Raw genomic sequence first — 24,326 nt, forward strand, 5'->3', positions numbered from 1 at the left:
CTGAATAATAATAATAATCCTTACAATTTCAATAGGGCCTCACCTGTCAGTGCCTGTCAGTGCTCGGGCCCTAAATATGTAGTAAAGTAGAAAATACAATGGTTTTCTGTGAAATGTGTATCAAAAGCAGCCTAGAATGACAAAGACACACACACACACACACACACACACACACACACACACACACACACACACACACACACACACACACACACACACACACACACACACACACACACACACACACACACAATAATCTGTCCATCTTCTTGTTGTGCTTAGTTTCTCATCTAAATGAAATGTTTCAGTAATGTTCTAGCATATACAGCTAAAATAAACTTTGTGCTAAGTTACCACTGATGCAGAAAAAGGCAAAGTGGATAAACTAAATCAACTTAACTACCACAAAAATGTAGAACACATTGTTAAATATAATAAAAAGATAACTACGTGGTTATTTTTAAAAAGTCAGATCTTAATAATCTGAACAATGACTGACTGGATATCTAATTACTGAGAGTTGTTGGTATCTGATGATTCACCAACCTTCATCCAATCTGAAATTGTATTTTCAGTTTCCCTGGAATGAAGGAAAAAATATATACAAATAAAACAAAGCAAACAGAAGTCAAATAAAGTTGAAAGAGGACAAGTCGACACGACGTTTAAAGTTTAGATGGAACAGATTTAACTTAGCTGCTGACTGCTGGCTCCACTGTCAAAAGAATGAATAAAACGCACTTCCGCTTTAACCGGAAGTCTCTTCTTCGCGTCACGATGGTTCCTCCAGTCGCAGTTTCTCCGCTCATCAAGGTAAAAACACAGATCCCATGATATCTAAATCTGATTCTTATGTTTCTGTAAGTTTAGAGGAAAGAATTCACAGTAGAGCTGTGGTCTCAGGATGTGTAGCTCGCTGCTAACTAGCCTCCGTTGTCGGTTGTTGTGCTAGCATGCTAGCTAGTGTGTGCTAGCAGTGACATTGACAGGTGAACCTCACTCACGACGCAAGCAGCTGCAGAAACACTGGATCTTACACATCTGTCTGAGGCCAGACTCCTGGTTGTTGCTACTGGTTTGTAGTGTGTTAGTAAACCCGGTGTGTCATGTCAGGTTATAGAGAAACAGCGTTAAATCCGTTTATCAGGAAGGTCAGAGACTGAACTTCGCCCCACACACTCACTGCAGAGCCTGGTGTTCACTGATCTGGAGTCAGTTTGTACAGTGATCAGCCATATTAGCTCTCTGCTGTTTGAAAGAGTCCAGTCACAGAAACATGATAATAAACTTCAGATCACTGACGTGTCCCAGCTGGTTAGTTATAGTGGTTTTACTGGTTAACACTTGTGAATCATGTGTATTTCAGACGGCCAGGTGGTCTGCCCTCCTGCTCGGCGTCTTCTATGGCAAGCAGAGGTTTGGTGAGTTGCTTCTGTTCATGTTCTGAAGATAGATTCAGATTTAATACTTTATTACCACACATCTCAGTTGTTTGGAGTTTGCCTCACTGTGGCCACGACGATGACAATCACAGCACATCATGTAACAAGAGAAGAAACCACACACCCCTCCACATAACATACATCTGTTGATGTGAGATACAGAATAAAATGAAATACATTAAAAGCTAGTGGCACTTGAGTAAGATGTCCGGTGCTTAAAAATACACGAAAGTACAAAAAAACAATACAATTCAGAGGTAGTTATTGCTTTGCAACCTTTCAGATTCAGATTCATATGTACATGGATTGAGTGGCTAACATAGACCTTCTCTAATCCACAGCATATCACATCTATTGATCTTAGTGTATTGGAAATCGTCTTACTGTTACCTGTAGGATGTGCACATGACCCTGGAGTCCCCAGTTGTCAGCAGAATATTTTGCACACTGCATCCAGCTAATGTAACGATCTACCTTGAATCCATAATTAAGTTTCTGTGTCATTCTCCTTTATCAGACTACCTAAAGCCCATTGCTGAGGAGGAGAAGAAGGTTGAGGAGGCGGAGAAAATCGTCAGAGTGGAGCAGGAACGAATCGCCAAAGAGCTGGCAGAAGGTAACAAAGACACACTTCATTTTTGTCTCTCCAACGGCCTATCCCACAAAGATTGTCCATAATGTACGTTATGATAATGAGACGTCACCAAATGCTTTGTTTACATTTCCTCCTCTTGTCTCTTTTCTCCGCAGCAAATTCTGAAACCATCCTCAAGTGATGTATCTCTGGACCTGTGTCCGTGTGTTTCAAACCCAATAAAACTTATTTTTCATGTAATCAACAAAAGTGTTCTTCTGTTACTTTTATGTGGGTTTAAGTTCATACTAAAATAACAATAACATCAACCCAGTTAATATCTTAAAAATAAGAATCAAGTTATTATTCAGGTTGAGTTTGTTAGTTACAGTTAAGCAAAAATGTTGGTGTGTGTACACAACTGTCCTTCAGAAGATGAGCCTTGGGTTGGAGCACGGTTGTAATCCTGGCTGAGTTTAGCAGCAATCCCAGGATTGGGGTCAGGGACCAGTCGTAGAAAGTGCAGTGTGGACAGAAGCGTCCCCTCAATACTCTTGTGTGTTGTGTAATATCTTATCCTTCATTATGAACTCTGCATTGTATTATCGCATTAAATAGTTCTTGCTCGTGCATTATGATAACAGTGATGGCTAGGAGACTACGAGCAGTGTCTGTTTTTAATGATATTTTGAGCAGTAGACACAGTTTTTATCAATTTACAATCATTTAAACTTCTAAGTAAGTTGCACTTTTAATATCACAGACAATTAATTCACTCAGATACCTGATAAAAATACATTTGCTTTATTTGGATCTTCATTGTACACATGGATCACATAAAGAGACAAGCTTGGATATAGTGACCAAAAGGTAAATAGACTATTTAAAAATGTTAAGGTTTTGTCCACAACATATTAATAATTACTGCCTGTATTTCCTAATACAAGTTATCATCTCTGATACACACATTTTTATATTTTGATAATAAATAAGGAGACAACTAAATTACTAGACGACTCATTTACCAGCACCTTTTAATATCACTAACATCCTAATTAAAAAAAATAAGCCTCTATATATCAACTAAAAAAATATTCTTTATGTATTTACAGGGAGGGAAAGATTATGTACAAGTTTTTACAAGAAGTTCAGTTGCTCCCTTGTGCTGTTTCAAACAGCTGCGTTCCCCTGGAGCCTCTGCAGTACCGATACACCTTCGGCCGGTTGTTCAGAACCAATGCCTCAAATTGTTGATGTTTAGAGTTTGCATTTTATCCATATTTGTGTTTCCTTCCCTCTCTCAGGGAAAAAGTCATTGTTGCATCTTATGAAAACAGTGGCTTCAGATCTGGAGTGAGTCCTCAGCTTGTTTACTGTAACTGACTCCTGCTCCATTTCAAGAAAGTTTATTTCACACTATTTGTTTTCTACTTTTTGTAGCCGGTGGAGAAAGGTTGTTGCTCCTGCTGCGGCTCAAAATATTAGACTCATTATTATGTCGTCCATAATAAAATAAATCGTATCTGACCCCAGCAACAAGTCTGGGTTTCAAAATGCTGCAAGACATTCGTATCTATATCCAGAAAATAACAGCTACCCTTTCAGATGTATGTAGAGTAAGAAGGCATCATGAGAAAGCAGCTACAGGCTGGTTTGCTGACGGTAAAGTTAAACTAAACTCTGACATTTTTATGAAGCATTGAAAAGCTGAGCAGCCCTGAGCTCCCCCTCTACCTTTGGCTCTCTGCGATCAAGGTAAACAAACTCTCATTTTGTAAATGATAGGTGACTGGAAGGAATGAACCTCATCATTTTTGGAATATATGTACAGTAGTTTCATAACAGTTCTATCTACCCATGATCTGGACTAAGATTCAGAAAAATCTAAACTCAATTAACATGACATTACTGGACAGTGTGGTGGAAACCAACAGGATAAACAGTCTACAGTGACTTGGACTGGAAGGTTCACTCCTACATAACTTCTACTTTATCCTAAAACATCAGGAAACGTTATGAGAGGAAACCCGAGAATTAAAATCCACCTCAACTCTTGATTCACATTTAAATTTGAAGTGATTTTTTTTTCTGTTTTATTTCTGTGGCTCATTTGCTTACTTTCCCTTCAAAATAAAACACTGCTCTTCCCGGGGAGGATTCTGTCCTTGTTCAGTTTTGTCATTTCCGATCAGAAGCAGTTTTTCTGAATAAATATTATTGGGCTTTTACACTCACTCAAGTCTTGCTGACTCTCTGCATTTGTTTTCCTGGAGCTGAGACTGATAGAAGGTGAAGCTGAAGTCAGTCTGTCCTGAGCTGCCCTTGTGCACAGTTTCTTCCATTTTTATTTGACCTTCTAGCATACGGAGCAGGTCTTGGAGCCTCCACCACCGGGGTTGTTTGCAGTAGCTAAGTGAACAAAAGAAAACATCAGAGAAAAAAGTCAATATATTTGTGAATCAGGTTAAAAATAATTGTTTGTGTTGTGGCTTAAAAAACTGATTTACACACAACTATTTAACTCTACAATTTCAAGCTTCAAAGTCATTTCGCAGGCTGCTACTCCACCAGATGATATACCAGACAATTGCATTATTCCACAGAATCACTGCACCTTTACTGGGTCCAGCCGCAGCCTTCTCTTCCTCCATAACTTTCAGTTTGGCTTCATACTCCTCTTTCCTAGCGTTCCACTCCTTCCTGTTGTTGAGGATGCCGTCCAGCATGGGCTGGATTTGTGGGTGGAAGCGAGAGAACTCCTGAACAGAAGAAAAGGGTCAGCGTCAATACAAATAGTTTAGTTAAGGAGGTTTTTCTTCATGCTTTTTGATGTTACTGTGAACATAATGTTCGGGGTTAGTAGTCACATTCCCCCATTCAAAGAAACTCTGCTTCTAAACAGCTTCACTCGTCTATCGCACATCATTCTCGGAACAGCAGTCCAGGTTGGGCTCTGGGGATCTAACCATTCTGATACATGGACATCCCGCTCTACCACCTGGGCGGTTGTGGCTCAGGAGGTAGTACATGATCTGCTAGCCTCATTTTTTCAGACCCATCTTGTACACAATTTCACGATCAAAAATAAAATGGTCCGGGAATCATTACCTTGTAGACAAACGTGCAGACAAAGTCAATGAAACCACATTGTAGTTTTGGAAGATCGGCTGACTTGTTCCTGTCCATCATAGGCTGTTGGGAGGGACATTGACAAAATAATTAAATTAAAAACAATCAATATAGTTGTATGAGTGCCGCACACAGTTTCAGATTGATGCTCATTGTTTGAATTTGTAAACTCACAATTGGTTGTTGTTCTAGTACCGTCCTCTCCAGGTCACCCTGCTCCCAAAACTCTGCTGCTACAGACAAGGCAACCTGACACACAACACGCACACACACACACACACATACACACACGCAACCACATACACACAGAGTCAAGATTGGAGAAGCAGCAAACACTCAGAGAGTCTCTCTTTTATTGAATGTTTGAGCTTCTCACCTTGCTCTGCACCTCCCAAGGCTTCGTGATGGCGGACAAGTCACATGCGGTCATCATCATGGCCCTGAAACAAAGTGTGTGAATCAGAGAAATGTCAAGTAACAAAAGAGCTGTTTGTGTGTGTGTGTTCGTTCGACTCACATAAGGATCTCTTTCCTTGTGGTTTCTAGAGACATGAAGTCAACCCACTTCTTCTCGTCCTCATACGTGTGGGAAAGGTCCACGATCTTCTGGAACATGGTTCTTTTCCTGGGAATCCAAGGACAGGAAGTATTTCACTGGTATATTCTTTACCATACAGACATTAAGGTACTAGAGAGCAGTAAGTAAGAGTCTGTTCTGACTTGAAATAAAGAGCCAGGTCCGTGGCAATGATGGCGATGTCCATGAGATGAATGACATGGTCCACCTGTCGCCTGTGGAGGTTCTGGTAGATGTTAAGTGACTGCAGGTGAAAGGAAGGGAGGGAGGTGGACACCAGTCATAGTTAGCTGCCGTAGGAGATGTTGAGGTTTCAGTGATGTAAGAGGTAAATTGTTCATTAGTTCACATCTTTTTCTCACGTCATCATTCAAAAGGAACTTTCCAAACTCTAGATGGTGCCGTTCCAGGATGGAGGAGCCATGGAGCTTGGCCATAGGGTTCCCAGATCTGTTGAAATCAGAAATCAATGGGATTAAACATGAGATAAACAACAATCACAATCAACTTTGAGTGTAAAGGCTTCAGTATTGACAATGGGAGAGTGAGAGTATGGCTTCTAATCATCTCTTTTATTCCAGACTGCTGGTTATGGTCCCAACGGAATAAGTTGTACTTGCAAAGTCTTCATGAAAAGTGAACCTCACATACACTGACAAAAAAATGAATTTGAGAAAAAAAACAGATGTTGTGTATCTGTATAATTTTGGGTTTAATTTTGTTTCTACTGAGAAGAAGTTCCCTTCAGCACGTACTTGACTTGGTACAAGTTGTTTGTCCCTCTGTGATCGATATCATGCAGGAAGCCTGCGGTTATCATGGCCATCACCTCCAGGTCAGTGTAGTATCGCTTCAGCTTTCCCGTCTGAACACACACACACACACACCGCACACACACACACACACACACACACACACACACACACACACACACACACACACACACACACACACACACACACACACACACACACACACACACACACACACACACACACACACACACACACACACACACAAAAAACATGGTAAAGTTAAACATTTATATGCAGAAACCTAAAAAGCTCCTACTGTTTATAGAGCATAATAATACCGTTAACAGTGTAAACATGGTCTGTCCAACGTTGAAGCCGTGACGCCAGTTGTGGTAGGTGATTCGTCTGTAGCCTTTACTGACAGAGTACAGGAACCGAACCAGCACCTAAAGTGAAGTGTAGAACCAACACAGGTGAAGCTGGAGCTGGTGAAATCAAGACATAACAAACCTGTCGCACATAATCTGGAGAGGAAGTATCAGTACAGGTGACTATTTGTTGGTCTAGATCACCTCTTGAGGGACCTGGAACTTCTTGACCACCCCGACCTCATAGTACATCTGGATCGCACACTTCACCAGCTCCATCTCTGTGCAGTTAAAATCCGAGAAGTGGAACTGGTAGACCTCGAACTTGTTAATCAACGGAGGTAGATCTTTTTTCTAAGAGTAGAATGAACAGGAAGCAGAGTGGAATAAAAGCACGGGCAGACAACATAAACAAAAGAGATTTCACACTCCCACAAACTTAAACAAGGTTTAGTTTTACCAGAATGGCCAGGAGCTCATCCTCTTCACACGCTGCAGGTTCACAGCTGTAGACCTCTCGGGTGTTCTGGGAGAAACGAGAGGTTGTCATGTGCATTGGTTGAAAAGCATCACACAAAGTGAAACAGTCGTAGTGAACAGAGAGGGTTATTTTTTTCATGAAACACTGTTGACAAGCTCACTATTCCTTTGACAAAGGTATATATAAATATAAATCTAATATGGAGAACTGACCAGGACATTCTGAATCTCATCATCCCGACATTTGACGTGGTACAGCACCATGTCCTGAGCGATTTCTTTCCGGTTCTCCAGCTTGTTCATTTTGTCGTAAGTGTCCGGGTTCAACACCGACCAGCCCAGGAACTGGGTCAAAGCCTGAGAGACAAGGAGGAGGCTCAGCTCGATGAGTACTTTACATTTTATGTATTTATCCACAGCCAAATACAAATAATCAGAAAAAACAGATTTCAATTGTATCACAACATTACAGGAGTGCTTAGTCTTACCTCCATGAGCTGCTCATCCTGATCATCAAAAGGCTTTCCATCTTTTCTGTTGTAAAACGTGGCCACACCCACTATCTCTTCTTTTTTGTTTACAATTGGCAGCGAGAGAACGTTTTTTATGGTCCAGCCACTGCTGTCAAGAGGCTCAGTCTGCAAAATAATAATAACAATTATAATAACAGTAATTATATGAATTTAAATCTAATAAATAATTGTAATAATCTTGTATAAGATCCAAGGAGTGTTCTTCTATAGTGGTTTTTGAACTTTCTTAGGTTTCTTACCTGAAACTGAAACGTCTCATCAGCGGCTGTGTTCATAATGTTACAAATCTACGTAGAAGGAAAAGAAAAAGAGTGATTACAGGGTTAAATATGCAAGTAGTAAAATGTGGTGTTAACAGATTCAACATGTTTTTGTAAAGTGTAAAAACAAAAACAACTCACAAGTCCGGTCTCAGCAACATAGGTTGGCAGCCCGCTACTCAAGGCCCAGTGATCTGCAGGTGGGCTCCTGTGTGACAGACCAGTGAGGAGACAAGTTAAAGGTTTAGGATGGTTGACTGACAATCTGATCCAATCAATTCATAGTCATTGTTTTTTGTCTGTTTTTACAATCAATTAATAAAAAAAAAATTCAATTAGTCCTGGAAATTCAATTACTTAAAAAGGGGTATTGGTATATTGTTGTCACATCAATCCATCATCACATGTGGATTAAATATTCAGCCTGAGGCAAAGGTGACAGCATATTTACTTACGGTATTACTTTGATGTCTTCTTTTCCGTGTAATATATAGTCAATCACTTTGTAGAAAATTACTTCCTGGAGAAAGAACCAAATGCAGAGGTCAGAGGAAGGTCATATTTTAGAGCGCTGATAACAATGTAAGATTAATGAGATGAAACACAAGTACCCTGCCATCTGGAGTTATAGGACCAGAGTACGGTGGCTGCTCGCCCATCAACACAGGCCAGATGTCAAAGAACTCCTGGGAAGAGACACACACAGAAAAGTGCAGAGGAAAGAAGTGACTTCATGGTTTTAAATGCACATAAATACAAAATGTGAGATACTACAGGTCAGCTACCTTTTCCTTTGTCATGTCCAGTAAGCCCACGGAGTAGCGGTCACAGTTGAGGTAGGCTCGGACTGTGTACAAGGCTTTGTGAAACTGTCGCTCAATGTCAGTGAGCTCCTCAAACACCTTGTTGGCCGACCAGAGCAGCAGCTGGGGAAACACAAAACACACGGAGTATGTACGGTCATGTGCACTGTTAAATTCAAGGAGTGCAAATGCAGCAGTATATAAAAAGAGTGTACCTGTCCTTTACGTGTCTCACAGCTGTGCAGGTAACTCAGATGGTAGATCTTCAAGTTCAAAGAGGCAACTTTCAGATACTTTAAGAAAAGCTGAATGGACAAACAAGAGGAAAAAGCAGTTTATAGGCAACATAGGACACAACCAACATTATGACTTATTAATATAAGATGCAGTTATGTTTGATGATATGAAATATGAAAGACTGCACAAAGACAAGGTGTGACTTAAACAACGCACTGCACCATAAATGTGGGTTAGGATCAGTCCGTGATTTAGCTTGTTCCAGAAACAGGATGTGGTCAGAGGAGAGTAAGATGATTCTGTGTATGTTTTATTGAGTTTATTAAATATCATCACAAAACTGAAGCAAATAGAAAGTTTTATTATTATCAATCCATCTTTGAGAACAAACCAGGGTCCTCCTTTATCATTTGGAATGTCTCTGTTCTCATTCTACTTGTTTCTTTCATTACCTGTTGATATTTGACTGTTTTAGTGTATAGGCCCTAAACAGTTAAAGAACATTATAATGTGTTAATTTAATGATGATATTCAGAAAATATAGCCCTGGTAGCTACAATGTATAGATTATAGTTTATTTGTATTCACTTTCATATACCTAATTGAGCATCTACTATTTGGAACAGTTTGATTCATGTCTGTCTATTAATTATTCCATAATCTGCTGTCCAGGTCTCTTACTGACCTGTCTTAACCTCCGGCTTATTTCTATTTTAGTTTATTCCTGATAGGGATCACCATCCATGATGGATTAATGACTCAACCTACGTTAAACACACGCCTCATCGGCTCAAAGGGAATTCCTCTCCAGCTGTGGGGACACCCTTCATCAAAATGTGATAAACTATCGATGCTCAATTTCTTCTGATTGAAGCCAAAAGCAGAATCAATAGTTTATGTTGAAGTGAACTATCCCGACGCCATTGTGAGTGTTCTGTGTGTGTGTTCTGTTTTGTTCTGTGTGTGTGTTCTGTGTGTGTTCTGTGTGTGTGTTCTGTGTAAGTGTTCTGACGTGTAGTCCAGACTCACGTCTTCGTCGTCAGCAGTGAAATGTGGTCCAGTGGTTTTGTTCAGAGCCATGATCACAGCCACCATGTCTTTACCGTTGAGGATGGGTGTGGCCAGAAGGTTCCTGGTCTCGTATTCTGTGAGGTCGTCGACAAACGAGCTGAAGTGCTCATTCTAAAAGAGAGAAAATATTATGAAACACTCTTTTGTGCACAAACACACAATTTATGAATAGTTTCATGAATGTATTTTGTTGTACATTGTTAGTTCTGGGCCTCTGAGCTATGTACATAAATCAAGTTTGACAAATTACTTATGATAATGTGAAGAGGTAATCATTCGATTTATTTCCTGCATGATTTACAAAAGCAAAGTGTCCCACAGTCATTATCAGCTTTCTGCTTCACAAAGCTTATAAAGATGACACAGAATTCATTTAATTCGTGGTAAGATACATTATTAGTGTCTTCTGATAGAAAGGTGCAGTATAACATGGACACACGGTGCAAAGTGAACCAGTTTTGATCTGTTTTAGATTCTTGCTGACCAAATGCCAGGGGCGACTAATCCACAGCTAGAGCAGAGGCTGATGGGATCTGGAAATAAATGGATTATGTCTGAAGGGGGATTTACACTCTCACTTGGTCACAAGTATAGCTACGTGTTACTGATGCTTCTTTCAGTTGTCTACAACCAGGCTCTGCTATGAATGGGTTGAGATTATCATACTTCATGAAACATCTATAGATTATTAAGGACAATGGCTGCTCCCTGTCTGTTTCTTGTTATTGTGTCATTACCTTTTAATACATCCCATAAGAAACAAATGAGTCCTCCTGAGTTTTGTCAGCTGAACTTCATGAAGTTGACCCAAGATATGTAAAGTCTTATTATCACCTAGAAGTGAATTTACTCTCAGATTTAGATTTAACGAAAAGATTCAGATTTCTACCACTTTGCCATGACGCTGTGATTCTTCTTTGTGCTGCAGCCTCTGCTGTGTATATGCTGACATACAAAAACTTTGTGTATTTGCTGATGGATACAAACAAATTGCTCCGAGTCCAATTTTAACTTGTCTCCATGTCACATCTTTAGGAGAACAACTACCGGCAAACTCATTGAAACATGTTTAATCAATGAATTTAGTGAAAAACATTACAATTCTTTCTTGTAGAGAAGTTTTATATAAATGTTAAGAATATCAACACATAGTTTTGTGGTTAAAAAAGTTACTATGTGTAGGATGTAGGAATTGAAAGCTGTGGCACCACCTAGTGTTAATATGATGAATTACACCGTGATAGCATTACAGCTTCATCAGTCCAGGTTTAAGTTTAGCTTTCATTGATGGATTTTCTTCCCCTCTTACCTCTTTGACATTTTTCACGTTAACATTCTTCTTGGTCTGGGCCACGTGGCCGACTATTCCCATGTCCAGCGGGTAGACGATCTCGGAGTCCGGCGGCACCACGCAGTCCTCCAGCTCTGCCGTGGCGTTGACGTTGAAGAGCCTGGTGGCCAGCTCCCCGATGCCGTTCCGCTGCCGGTACATGAACAAACTGCACCGGTCGGCGTGGATGAGCATGCTGATTCTCTTTAGGATCTTGAAGACCACTTTTTCCACGTTGATGTTCTCCTGCATGTCTTTGATCAGTTCGTACATTATTTGGCTTTCCTCGACCTTGGAGAAGAGGAGAAAAAAATAGACACTTTTAGAGTTTGGTCTTAGAACAGAAGACTTAGGCCGACATATTGAATACAGACCTATGTCAGAGGTCATGCTGTATTGACAGGTTCCATTTTTTCTTCAGAAACAAGTAGAGGAACAATTGAATTTACCTGACTGAGCTCCTGGAGTTGGCTGAAGTCGATCTGTTTCTCTGCGAGTCCCGACGCCTTCGAAATGGAGGCTGGGCTCATCTTCTTGGCAAAATACTGCTTCGCAAACGCAGGATTCCCATTGAGGAACTTTTCCACGTCCTCCTTTTGCACACTCATGGCTCCCTCTTCCTCCTCTTCCTCCTCTTCTCCCAAATGCCCCTGTCGTCTCCCTCCTCTTCAGCCCAACGCTGCTTTAGATGAACCACATCCAACGGCTCAGAGTGGAAAATCCAAGCACAACGACGTACGCTGTTTGTCCAGTTTATCCCCTAAAGAGGAGAAGAACAGATTTTAACCATGTGTCACAGATAAAGGGAGGAAGAAGAGGTGGGCTCATTCAAACTGAAGGTTAAAAAAAGATAAAATCACCCGTGTTGGTGGGTTAGCGCAGCGAGAGAGGCAGAGCCCTGAGGAGAAGGCGAAGGGCTGGATCCAAACAATCCCTGTGTCATCAGCAGATAGTGCTGAAGGTTAGCGGGGATCTGCCGATGCTAAACTTGTCAGCTGATCATCTAGTAACGGATATGTGGCCTGATGATCCAGCCCCTCTGTGTGCCTCAGGATATTCACTGTACCTTTTAAACAGCACAAATCAAAGTTTGACACCTCCAAAATACACAGTGTTCACTCAAACACATGTTGGGCTGCACTGAAAATGAAATAGATGCCGTAATGTACTGTATGTAGAAATTATGGCAGCACAGCATCATGTAACTACAGCAACACTGAACTTTCCTTTCTTTTTTGCACACAAGATGCATTATAGGCTTAAAAAGATGACTGATATAGATATTAAATGTATGTATCTGAATGCATCTCTCTCTAAGTTTCTGAAACAAACAAACGTAATAAACTATAATTGCAATGTGGTCACATTATTTCAGCATATTAACCCCTGCTACGATATAAAAATAAAATAAAAGTCTAAGATGCACCAAAACACATCCATGCATGTTTTTGTTCTTTCATTATTTTTCATTTTTCTATCTATCATCTACATTATACTGTGTCATGGATGTTGGCCCATACTGCACAAGCTCTTTAAGTCCTTATTAAACAAGGCCTCTCCTGGCTTAAGCCCTATTTAGTTAGGCCACCGGCTGATTATCTCAGGCCCCAAACTCTCCCACTTTCTCCACATGCAGAGTCTCCACAGAAAGGACCATGACAGTGACTCAGGAGACGAGGAAGTGAATGCCACGGATTTTCTGAGAAGACAGAGAGAGGCTGGATAGCGATGTGACAATAATGAGATTGGACTGTTAGTAATAGTCGGACTGGCCTCCTGGGACAAATGTGTCGGTACCCTCAGTGGCCAGTGTTCCCATGGATGCAGCAGGAAGTCACAGTGTGGACAATGTTCAGTTGTTCTGTGTAGAAATTAATCATCTTGTTCAGAGCAGACCGGACCTGTCTATAATCAGGTTTCATAAACAACTTAAACAAAGGGTCAGATAGATAATCTGCTTCCACCATAGTAGATTAGGTTCTGTGTGTGTGTGTGTGTATGTGTGTGTGTGTGTGTGTGTGTGTGTGTGTGTGTGTGTGTGTGTGTGTGTGTGTGTGTGTGTGTGTGTGTGTGTGTGTGTGTGTGTGTGTATGTGTGTGTGTACGGCGGCCGTGGCGGCTAAAAACAACCACGTTAACAGGAAACACGAATGCAAGAGCCACAAAACTGAAACACAATTATCACAAGTATTTTCATTTGTGCGGTGAAGCCAGTCGCTGCTTAAATTGTGTTGCTTGTAATACGACACGACTCAAACACACACGCATCTTAGTTTAAGCACCGATTCACTTGACCTCACACGTCCATGACTTGACCTCAGTAATAAACTCAGCTGTAACTGATGCAGACTGGTCAGAGTTGAAGTCTGACTCTTCCCTGCAGATCCTTGTTCTCACTCCAGCTGCAGCACCTGTCACCACCTCTGTGACGACGCAGCTCTGCTCTGATTGGCTGACGGCTTCACTGACTCACCTGACGTGTTTTATGTTTTTATTCAAAGAAGTTCATATTTATTTCTCTCCAAAGAGGATGAGATCTCTTACTGATATTTAGTTAAATATTCACTTGGTGTTAATCTGCAGGAGTGAGTTTATTTCAGGAGTTTGTTGGAGTGAAATAAGTAATGATCTTGTAACTTTATCTCTCAGATCTATTTTTCAAAACCCTTTTTTAGTCATACATAAATTAAAACATACTCATTGAGGACCAAACATACGATGCAAAGAAACATGAATGAACATTTGCAACATTACATGCAAATATATTTCCAAATCATTCAGTTTAGATTAAAGACATGTTATTTTAAATGGAGAAAGTGTTGCAATGAAATAAATATTATTATTAAGTTTTATAACTGAGATTACTGTGAGTGATGCCAACTGGTTGTGGGCACTGCATATATACTAGCACCATACTTGTAATGCTGACATGTACCACAGGATGGCAGCAGACTCACATCTTATCCCCTGTACCCATGAAAGTCCTCATACACTCCTGGTTCATGTTGTTACCACATTTGCTTGATTAAATGTGTTCTGAGGAGTAATGAGGGTAATGAGGATCCATGGGCCGACCTTACACCCATAGGCCACCGGGTTGCCCCAATGAAAACACAATTTGACATAATACGCAAACAGTGACTGGAAATGTTTTCCATGACTCAATACAGAAGGAAGCTTCAAGAATTCGGCTAATTGAAAATACACAGTAAAACTTAATCCCACATACCAGGAAATATCTCCACTTTTTGTGAGTGAGCACTGTGCAGTATCGGATTAAGGATTAAGGTTTCCAGTGAATAAAGATATAAACATAATAAACATCACATTCTCATCCTCTCAGCCTGGGTCCAGCCGAGTTATCAGCCAGGTCCTGACTTGACGCTCGGAGGAGGCTCTGGTGATGGAGCCGTGTTTTGACTCAAAGGGTCAAAGGTTAATTTATATAAATGGTCTTAGAGGATCAACAAAATTACTAACCATAAATAATTGCTTTACTGTAAATGGCCTCATCAAGGGTGAAAACATGAGTGTGGGAATCAAGTCTTTGGATGATTGTACTAATTCGTTTTTACTTTATTCAAACGCATTGAAAAATAGAGGAGTGCTTCCTTATAAACCTTGTCCTGGCAATTCTGCAATCCCACTCTGAAAACGAGGAGTGAGACACACATATCTCACAGTGGGTTGTCACACTTTAATGCTCAGAGCACGGTGCACAAAACAAAGGCTGGTTTGTAATCTGCAAACCAACGGGAAGCTGTTCTTCCTCTTTCTACATGTGGCTCCTTCCTCCCCCTCTGGTTGAGTGTCAGGGTTTCTAAGCCAAAGGTCAGGATCTTCTGATGACATCACGGCAACAAGGCCATAGTTTAGGCAATCAGGCCAAGATTCATTAAGTTGTTCAGGATACAGCATGATCAAGGTTACCATGTATAAGATTCAATCATGATCAATCAAAGGGGAAATTAACATGACTACATTGTGGATGATCAAAATGTTCAATTTCCCCAACAACCTCACAAAAGTCATCTCATTATTCTGTAGTATTCTTTGTATTCTTATTATGAAGAAATGTGTAATAGTATTATAAAACTACACTTTACTTAACATGTCATCACCTGATACAGTATGCTGGTGGTAATCTCATGTGGCCACAGTTAATCCAGGAACACACACACACACACACACACACACACACACACACACACACACACACACACACACACACACACACAAACACACACACACATGTCTTAATGAAAGTGTTTACCACCTCTCCATTTGTAATAACATGTAAAGAGTCCATTTCACACACAGAGGTAGATTCAAGATCCTCTACCTGGACATTAAAAACAATATAGAAACAAAATTAAAAGAAAAAAAAATGTACAGCTCCAGCTCAACAAGAGGCACAGTACAGAACGAGATCAGAAGATTGTATTTAGTAAAACGTTATATACTCGTCCCTGTGACCTGTGGTGCAAAGGCTCAAGTGTGGATTCCCTAAATGTGTAAATAGGGCTTTACTGACTGAAAAGCTGTTTGACAACAATCGCTGTGTCAGGAAAACAAATACGTTAACACCAACTTTCATTTCGCAGCGATTAATCGTGTTCTGCTGTTGATCCTACACAGGCTCAGAGTTTTCTAAAGCCCAGTTTCCCAGACGGATCAGTACCATTATGTGCAGCCCTTTCTGAGCCAACTGGCACTGCAAGGCCTGTGGCTCAGCAGGTACAGCGGGTTGTCCACTAACCAACGGGTCGGTGGTTTGATTCCACATGCTGGAGTGTCCTTGAGCAATAAACTGAGCCCAACATTCATACAGTGCACACAGACGCACATAGACATATGAATGAATGTGTATCTGGGTGGGTGAACAGCAAAAAACGGTACCGTAAAGCAATAAGACTGGTCATCAAGACTAGAAAAGCACTATATAAATAATATCTACCTAACAAAACATCACACTTCTAATCTTCTTATCAAATGTAGCTGAGTTATTATTGGTATTGTGGCATCTAATATTTTTTTAATGATCTCTTCATCCTTATAATATTTGTAATGCTTCCTTTTTACCTGAGAACACAAACTGAGGCTCTGTGGTTAAAATGATTAAATAGGAGCTAACTTTCAGCCCTGGCGTACGTGTGTTTGTTTTCTTTGTGCTTCCAGTCAGTTACATAAAGGTCTGAGTGTTTTTAATAGGTCTTGGGCAAGTTTGAACACAGAAGCCAGATTATGGTTAAGGATTTGAACCCAACAGGATTACATCCAGGTTTAAGCACCTTATTTAGCACCAAGCAATGAAACTCAGCCATAAGCTCGTCTGTGGTGTGTGTATAAAAAGGCAGCGTCCACCACACAGGCCTCAAACTCGTGGATCACCACGTACAGAGCTCCAGATTTAACCGCTGTCGATACTTTGATCCAAACAGGTAAGAATCTGAACTTTTTCCATTTTACTTCTTTGTGCCACTCTCTAGTTCTGTGATTTATTTCTAAGATTGTAAGATCACTTTATTTCTGATCAGTCAACAATCATGATGCTTTTTGAAATCGCTGCTTGAATAAAGCTAAATTTCTAAAGTAGAATTTTTTCAAATGACAATTTAACAGATCATTTTATGTTTGATTTATAGTATTTGCAGTTGGTGGACTCAGTTTTGTTATAAATAATTAAACTTTTCTTTAAATCCAACAATTCCATGAGTCCTCTGTTCATCATAGAGCTTTACACTCTGTTTATCACAGAATGGGATCCTCTAAACTGGCCCTGCTCCTGGTCCTGGTGTCCTGCGTTGAGCGCTGCCTGTCGGCCTCCTGCGTCGTTGACAGCTTCTCCACCAAAGAGGACTTTGACCCCAAGAGGGTAGGTTGATCAAAAACACACATACAACATGTACAGGGTGTTTCGAGAAAGTTTAAACACAAGTTCTGACTCTGTTTCTCCGTCTCCTTTCCGTTGCAGTATGCAGGAAAGTGGTACGCGCTGCAGAAGAAAGATCCCGAGGGTTTGTTCCTGCAGGACAACATCTCAGCCGAGTACACCATCGACGATGACGGCTCCATGACCGCCGCCTCCAAGGGACGCGTCACTCTGTTCGGGTAAGAGGGCAGCGCGTCATTTATCAGACATTATCTGCAGATAAAGACATGACAAAATTCACTCTGACCAAAGCAAAACCAGTTGGTCTCCTCTCCTAAACCCCCTCATGTGGGGGTAAAGGATCGGTTTAGACACAAAGACCCTCTTGGTTCTTCAAGATCTGGGGAGGGGACCAACTCAATTATTCAGTTTCCATGGCCAGAAGTTAAGAAGGTGCTCAGGCTCCACATTTCCCTGGATTATGAAGGATTAGGTAGAAAATGCAAATTGGAGGAATGGGATTATACACAGGAATGTGGGCTTGAATGTACTTTCAGCAGGACCTCTGCTGATTTAACTGAAGTAGAAAAACAATCTTCAGTTGTTAACGTGTGTTTGCATCTTTGTGTTGCAGTTTCTGGGTTGTGTGCGCCGACATGGCCGCCCAGTACTCTGTCCCTGACCCTGCCAGCCCCGGCAAGATGTTCATGAACTACCAGGGCCTGGCCAGCTACCTGTCCAGTGGAGGTCAGCTACATGCACACATGACCCCCCTCACATCCTCCTTTCACATCCCCCCCCACTCCTTCTCACTCTGACTTCTCCTTCTTCTCCAAACCAGGTGACAACTACTGGGTGATCGACACCGACTACGACAACTACGCCATCACCTATGCCTGCCGCACCGTGAAGGAAGATGGTAGCTGCGAGGACGGCTATGCCATCATCTTCTCCAGGAACCCCCGCGGCTTCCCCCCCGCCATCCAGCGCACCGTGCGTCAGAAGCAGGAGGACATCTGCATGGTCGGACAGTTTCAACCTGTCCTGCAGTCCGGAGCCTGCTAGAGAGAGAGGAGACACAACTCAGAGAGAGAGGAGAGGAGTGGGGGGGCCGGCTGGCTGCAGTCTAGGTGGCTTGAAAGCAAGAACAGGGAGAATGAGAGAGAGTGCACGAGGAGACATGTTGTGCATGTGAGAGTAGCCGTGTGGAGGGAATGGCCTTCTCTCATTCTTTTTCAAAAGTCAAATCATTCAGAGGAGAGAAAGTGAAGTGAAGATAGTCAAGAAACCTGCACGTGACCAACCACAGCTTGGATTTCCAAAATTTGCATCTGTTTTTTTGTTTTTATCCATTTCCTCTTCTATCTCTCATCTTCATTAGTTGACCGTCGGAAAGAAATGTCACCGTGGCCGTGGTGTTGTGAGTGAATGTGAAAATAAAAATATTTTTTCTAAACATTCATTGGAGTTCTGTTGTTTTTTCAAGCTGCACATACACTGAGCTTTAAGACGTGTGTGTACACAGTAAAGCTGTGGTCAGGAGTTCAGGCTTGTAAACATGTTGCACATGTAATCGACTGTGATCCCTCCTGAGCTCAGGGAAACGCAGCCTAACCAAACACATTGTGCACTGAGCAGGAATGGGCTTATACTGAGGTTTAGAAACTTAGTCCTATTATGCAAACTGGAGTGTGGGCCCCCTCAGCGTGCTCCGTGGGTCAAAGGTCACGTCAGGGGCCTTCAGTCTGAACAGATCTAACAGGCAAAAATCATCACTGTCTTTTAATATATTATTTCATCATTAAAAGTCTTTATACATGTTTGAAATATTGTCTTGTTATTCCGAAAGAAAACAGCTATAAAAAAATAAATGTTATTATCATTTTATTCAGTGGCCACATAGTGCTTGGATTACAAAGATGACTGGCTCTATGGTCACATGTTAATGCATGAAACCGGAACTGATTCGATTTTTTCTGACTGATATACTTTATATACAGCATCATAATATGACTGAGAACTTGCTTTTGCTATAGCAGAATGTGTCCACTAGAGTGCAGTCAAGTCATTTCGAACATTCAACAGTAAGCTTGAAGACGAGTGAGATCACAGACAGTTATAATGTCATTGTTAAGATTATATCTGTCAAGGTGTAGATACACTTAACTGTTGGTAAATATTTACCATTTAACCCTTGTGTTGTCCCAGGGTCTGGTTGACCCAGCATGTGTTTGTGTGCGTGTCTCCCGTCTTCGCGCGTGGTCATGTGTCAATAAAAATTATTTTTAAAAAAATAGTGAACCGTGAGCCACCGCATTTTCTTCTTCTTGCTTCTTCTTCTTCTTCCTATTATTGTTATTATTTTTACTATCACCGAGCAAGAACAGGCTCGAGCACACAACACTGGCAGCCGGGCATGCTCGCGGCGCGTGCCCTCGGGTCACGGGGACCCCGGCCGACATGCGACAGGCCCTACCTCAGCCCGTCTCGGATCTTCGCGCGTGGCGCGCGGCAATACAAATTATTTTTTAAAAATACACGAGCGAAACGTGCGCCGCCGCGTTTTATTCATCATCTTCTTCGCCTTCTTGTTATTATTATTTTTATTACGTCCGAGCACACAACACTGCCTTGTGTGTGATATACAGCAGAAAGAAAGTGTGCATGTGTGTGAGTGGGTGGGAGTGGGTAACCATCGGAGGAGCCTGTAACAGTACGACACAATCCAGCGTCATCTCGCACTATCTGAGCACCGGGCTTCAGATCTGCTGCTGGACAGAAAGCTTCCTTCACGTGTCGAGTCAGAGAAGAGGAGAAAAAATAATTCTCTGGTCGGACAATTGAACACGGATCGTCCGACCGTCGAATGTGGACGGACAATGCACGGTCGGACCATCCGTGTTCAATTATCCGACCATCGTGCAGCTATAAAGCAAGAACAGGCTCGGGCAGCCATTGCCACTCTCAGGGTCTTGGAGTGTGTGACGTGCAGAGATTCAGAAGAAACAAACAACGAGTCAAGTATGGTCATTTCTTTTCTTTTTTTTTAATTATTATTATTATTATTATTATTATTATTATTATTATTACTGAGCAAGAACAGGTTTCAGAACACAACGCGCGGGGAGCCGAGGTCGGCGGCGAGATCCCAAACGACAAGAGACGGGCCGTACGTTACACCGTCTCCAACGTCGCAGGCTCAGGTCACGGAGACCCCCCGATCGACAAGAAACGGGCCCAACGTTACACCGGCGTTTTCGCGTGTGTCGTGCAGCTATAAAAAAAAATAATAATAACTTTGTTCTTGTTCTTGTTCTTGTTCTTGTTCTTGTTCTTGTTCTTGTTCTTGTTCTTGTTCTTCTCCTATTTCCCGAGCAGAAACAGGTTTGTGTACACAACGCGGGGAGCCGGGTCGGTCCAACGTCGCGAGCCTCATGGTCACGGAGACCCTCGATCGACAAGAAACGGGCCCAACATTACACCGTCTCGCGTTTTCACGTGTGACGTGCAGCTATAAAAAAATAATAATAATTTCGTTCTTGTTCTTGTTCTTGTTCTTGTTCTCGTTCTTGTTCTTGTTCTTGTTCTTGTTCTTGTTCTTCTTCTTCTTCTTCTTCTTCTTCTTCTTCTTCTTCTTCTTCTTGTTCTTCTCCTTCTTCCCATCACCGAGCAGGAACAGGTTCGAGTACACAACGCGGGGAGCCGGGTCGGTCCAACGTCGCGAGCCTCATGGTCACGGAGACCCCCGATCGACAAGAGACAGGCCGTACGTTACACCCTGTCCAACCTCGCGATCGGAGAGACGGCCCTCAACTTGAGCGACCGGGCAAGTTCCGAGGCGTCCAACTTGGAGTGTGTGACGTGCAGAGATTTAGAAGAAACAAACAACGAGTCGTGTATGGTCATTTCTTTTCTTTTTTTTTATTATTATTATTATTACTGAGCGAGAACAGGTTTCAGAACACAACGCGCGGAGAGCACGAAGACAGGTCGGTGTCAAAGAGCCTTACTAACAGTGCATCGGGGTACAAGTCGGGGACACCGTCCCAACCCCCGTCGCGTAGCCGTGCCGTTCTCCCTGACGAGGTCAAGCGATGTCACGTCAACAGCTTTTCACCAGAGAACAGGTTCTCCAACAGCTCTGGTCGACGTCCTCTGAACGGAAAGAGGACCGAGACGAAGACGAAGACGAAGACGAAGACGAAGACGACTGCGTCGACGACGAAGACTACGACCCTGTGCGTGACGCAGCCGCTGCTGAAGATTCCTCGTCGTGCACATCCTCGATAGGAGAAGAAGGAGAAGAAGGAGAAGAAGGAGAAGAAGGAGAAGAAGAAGAAGAACAACAACAACGACAACAAGAACAAGAACAAGAACAAGAACAAGAACAAGAACAAGAACAAGAACAAGAACAAGACCAAGAAGAACAAGAAGAACAAGAAGAACAAGATGTAGACTGCTGCCGCGCCAACGCCGCCGCCAACGGACACGTGGAAAGAGAGACCTTTCTGTCAAAAAACGGAGAAATAACATGGTCCTCGACGCCGTACGCCCGAGAGGGGCGATCCGCCTCCGCCTCCGCCTCTTCCTCCTCCTCCTCCTCCTCCTCCTCCTCCTCCTCCTCCTCCTCCTCCTCCTCCTCCTCCTCCTCCTCCTCCTCCTCTCCTTCGTCCTACTCCGCCGCTACGCCCGTCGGGGTCCCTTCCCCGGGCCCCACGACGCACGCGACGTCCGGCGGCGTCACCGACGCGGCCTCGACGTTCGGCCTGTTCGTCACGCCGACGGTAGAGAACATCGTCCTGGAGATGACCAATCTGGAGGGTCGTCGGAAATACGGCGACGCCTGGAAAGGGATGGACGCGACCGACTTGCGCGCCTACGTGGGGCTGCTGATCTTGGCGGGCGTGTACAGGTCCCGGGGTGAGGCCGCCGCCAGCCTGTGGGACGCCGAGAGCGGCCGTGCGATATTCCGCGCCACGATGGCCCTCAACGTCTGACAAATTGGCGGCGGTTCGAGAGGTCTGGGACGCTTGGGCGCCGCGGCTGCCGCTCCTCTACAACCCGGGGCCCGAAGTGACCGTGGACGAGCAACTGGTTGCGTTCAGAGGTAATTATTATTTTTTTTGCAGTTATTATTTTCTTTGTTGTTTCAAATTCACGTTAGACATTCACGTCTTGTCTTTTTCTCCTCTCCCTCCGTCGCACACGCCAGGCCGGTGCCCTTTCCGACAGTACATGCCCAGCAAGCCGGCGAAATACGGAATCAAGTCGTGGGTGGCGTGCGACGCCGTCTCCAGCTACGCATGGAAGATGCAAATCTACACCGGAAAGCCGAGCGGCGGGCTCCCGGAGAGGAACCTGGGGCTGCGGGTCGTGCTCGACGTCACGGAGGGACTGAGCGGTCGCAACGTCACGTGCGACAATTACTTCACCTCCTACGAACTCGCGCGGCAGCTCCTGGACAGGAACGTCACCGTGGTCGGCACGGTTCGTAAGAACAAGCCCGAGCTCCCGCCCCGGCTGCTCGCGATCAAGGGACGAGCGGTGTTCTCCTCCGTGTTCGCCTTCACGCCCGCCGCCACTCTGGTGTCTTACGTCCCGAAGAAGAAAAGCAGGAACGTGGTGCTCCTGAGCACTCGGCACTCGGAGGCCGACGTCAGCGACCGCGCGGACGGCAAACTGGTCATGGTCCTGGACTACAACCGCAACAAAGGAGGCGTGGACAACCTGGACAAGGTGATCGGAACGTACAGCTGCAGGAGGAAGACCACGCGCTGGCCCCTGGTCGTCTTCCACAACATCCTCGACGTCTCTGCCTACAACGCCTTCGTGATATGGCGAGAGGTCAACCCCGACTGGATGCCGGGCAAGCGGAACAAGCGCAGGGTGTTCCTCGAGCAGCTGGGAAAGGCTCTCGTGGCTCCGTACATCGCGCGGAGGGAGCGCGTCCCCCGCACCGAGGCCGCGGTCGTGAAGGCCGTGAAGGCGGCCGCCGCCGCCACCGCCGCCGCCGCCGCACTGACAGACGTTGACCGCGACCCGCCGGCCCTAGCCCTGCAGCCGCATCAACGACAGCAACAACTTCTTCTTCTTCTTCTTCTTCTTCTTCTTCTTCTTCTTCTTCTTCTTCTTCTTCTTCTTCTTCTTCGCATCACTGAGCAGGAACAAGTTCGAGTACACAACGGAGGGAGACGGCTCGGCCCAGCGTCGCGAGTCTCAGGGTCACGGGGCACCCGACCGACAACAGACAAGTCCTACGTCTTAGCATGTGTCGTCTGCAGCTACAAAAAAAAAATTAGAAAAATTAATTTCTTTTTTGTGATCATTACTGCGCAAGAGTCTTCTTCTTCTTCTTCTCCTCCTTCTCCTTCTTCTTCTTCTCCTTCTTCTTCTTCTCCTTCGCATCACTGAGCAAGAATGGGCTCGAGTACACAACGCGGCCCGCCGGGCGGGTCCGACGTCGCGAGTCTCGGGGTCAGGGAGACCCCCCGAACGACAAGAGACGGGCCCTACGTAACAAATACATATGCGAGGGCTGTTCGCTTTTCTATTGCCCTTCGTGCGCGTGCTGATGTGTGGTGGGCTGTGCGTGTGCGCGGGTGCGCGTGCGTCTGTGTGTTTGAAGCAGGGTATCACAGCAAGCGTTAGTTAAATCGCTACCCAAAACGCTCACAGCCAACAGCATGGGGAAGCAGGGACAGCACAAGGGTTAAACGATTTATAGTTGATGTAAAAAGTTGTCATTGTCTTTGAATCGATTGTTTCAGACCTACAGACCGACATGAATATTTTAATGATGTAAATATGTTTAATGTTGTAAATAAATATAACAAGTAAGATAACATCTACCTGTGTATGTCTTTCTGAACGTAGATACAGGATTCATGGCTCTGATC

General features: G+C 43.5%; 2 protein-coding genes and 1 pseudogene across 2 annotated transcripts; 2 read left to right on the forward strand and 1 right to left on the reverse strand.

The window, feature by feature from the left end:
• Window positions 1–4,372: 4,372 nt before the first annotated feature.
• On the reverse strand, window positions 4,373–12,167 carry pde6b (phosphodiesterase 6B, cGMP-specific, rod, beta). The gene is made up of 23 exons (XM_061075536.1): window positions 12,009–12,167; window positions 11,539–11,850; window positions 10,188–10,340; window positions 9,137–9,226; window positions 8,904–9,044; window positions 8,730–8,804; window positions 8,574–8,638; window positions 8,260–8,326; window positions 8,098–8,145; window positions 7,814–7,963; window positions 7,539–7,682; window positions 7,306–7,371; window positions 7,050–7,199; window positions 6,816–6,923; window positions 6,478–6,587; window positions 6,085–6,172; window positions 5,866–5,966; window positions 5,663–5,770; window positions 5,522–5,585; window positions 5,320–5,394; window positions 5,125–5,208; window positions 4,631–4,775; window positions 4,373–4,425 (listed from the first exon to the last, which is right to left on the reverse strand). Exons 1-23 carry the CDS (start codon window positions 12,165–12,167, stop codon window positions 4,373–4,375), a joined length of 2,556 nt encoding a protein of 851 aa, XP_060931519.1.
• A 5,149-nt stretch (window positions 12,168–17,316) lies between these two features.
• On the forward strand, window positions 17,317–18,495 carry rbp4l (retinol binding protein 4, like). Its single transcript, XM_061078617.1, has 4 exons — window positions 17,317–17,433; window positions 17,533–17,669; window positions 18,065–18,177; window positions 18,272–18,495. Exons 1-4 carry the CDS (start codon window positions 17,317–17,319, stop codon window positions 18,493–18,495), a joined length of 591 nt encoding a protein of 196 aa, XP_060934600.1.
• Window positions 18,496–21,524: 3,029 nt separating this feature from the next.
• Window positions 21,525–23,695, forward strand: LOC133007261 (uncharacterized; annotated as a pseudogene).
• The last annotated feature ends 631 nt before the right edge of the window (window positions 23,696–24,326 follow it).

The sequence above is a fragment of the Limanda limanda genome, chromosome 1 (genome assembly GCF_963576545.1).
Source record: "Limanda limanda chromosome 1, fLimLim1.1, whole genome shotgun sequence".
NCBI classification, from domain to species: Eukaryota; Metazoa; Chordata; class Actinopteri; order Pleuronectiformes; family Pleuronectidae; genus Limanda; species Limanda limanda.

Coding starts and splice junctions, on each gene's coding strand:
- pde6b (XM_061075536.1), bottom strand. CDS start 12,167: ATGAGTGTGCAAAAGGAGGACGTGGAAAAGTTCCTCAATGGGAATCCT. Junction 8,805..8,903: donor TGGACATGACAAAGGAAAAG/GTAGCTGACCTG, acceptor GTCTCTTCCCAG/GAGTTCTTTGACATCTGGCC. Junction 8,639..8,729: donor CTATAACTCCAGATGGCAGG/GTACTTGTGTTT, acceptor TTCTTTCTCCAG/GAAGTAATTTTCTACAAAGT.
- rbp4l (XM_061078617.1), top strand. CDS start 17,317: ATGGGATCCTCTAAACTGGCCCTGCTCCTGGTCCTGGTGTCCTGCGTT. Junction 17,434..17,532: donor AGGACTTTGACCCCAAGAGG/GTAGGTTGATCA, acceptor TTTCCGTTGCAG/TATGCAGGAAAGTGGTACGC. Junction 18,178..18,271: donor CAGCTACCTGTCCAGTGGAG/GTCAGCTACATG, acceptor TCTCCAAACCAG/GTGACAACTACTGGGTGATC.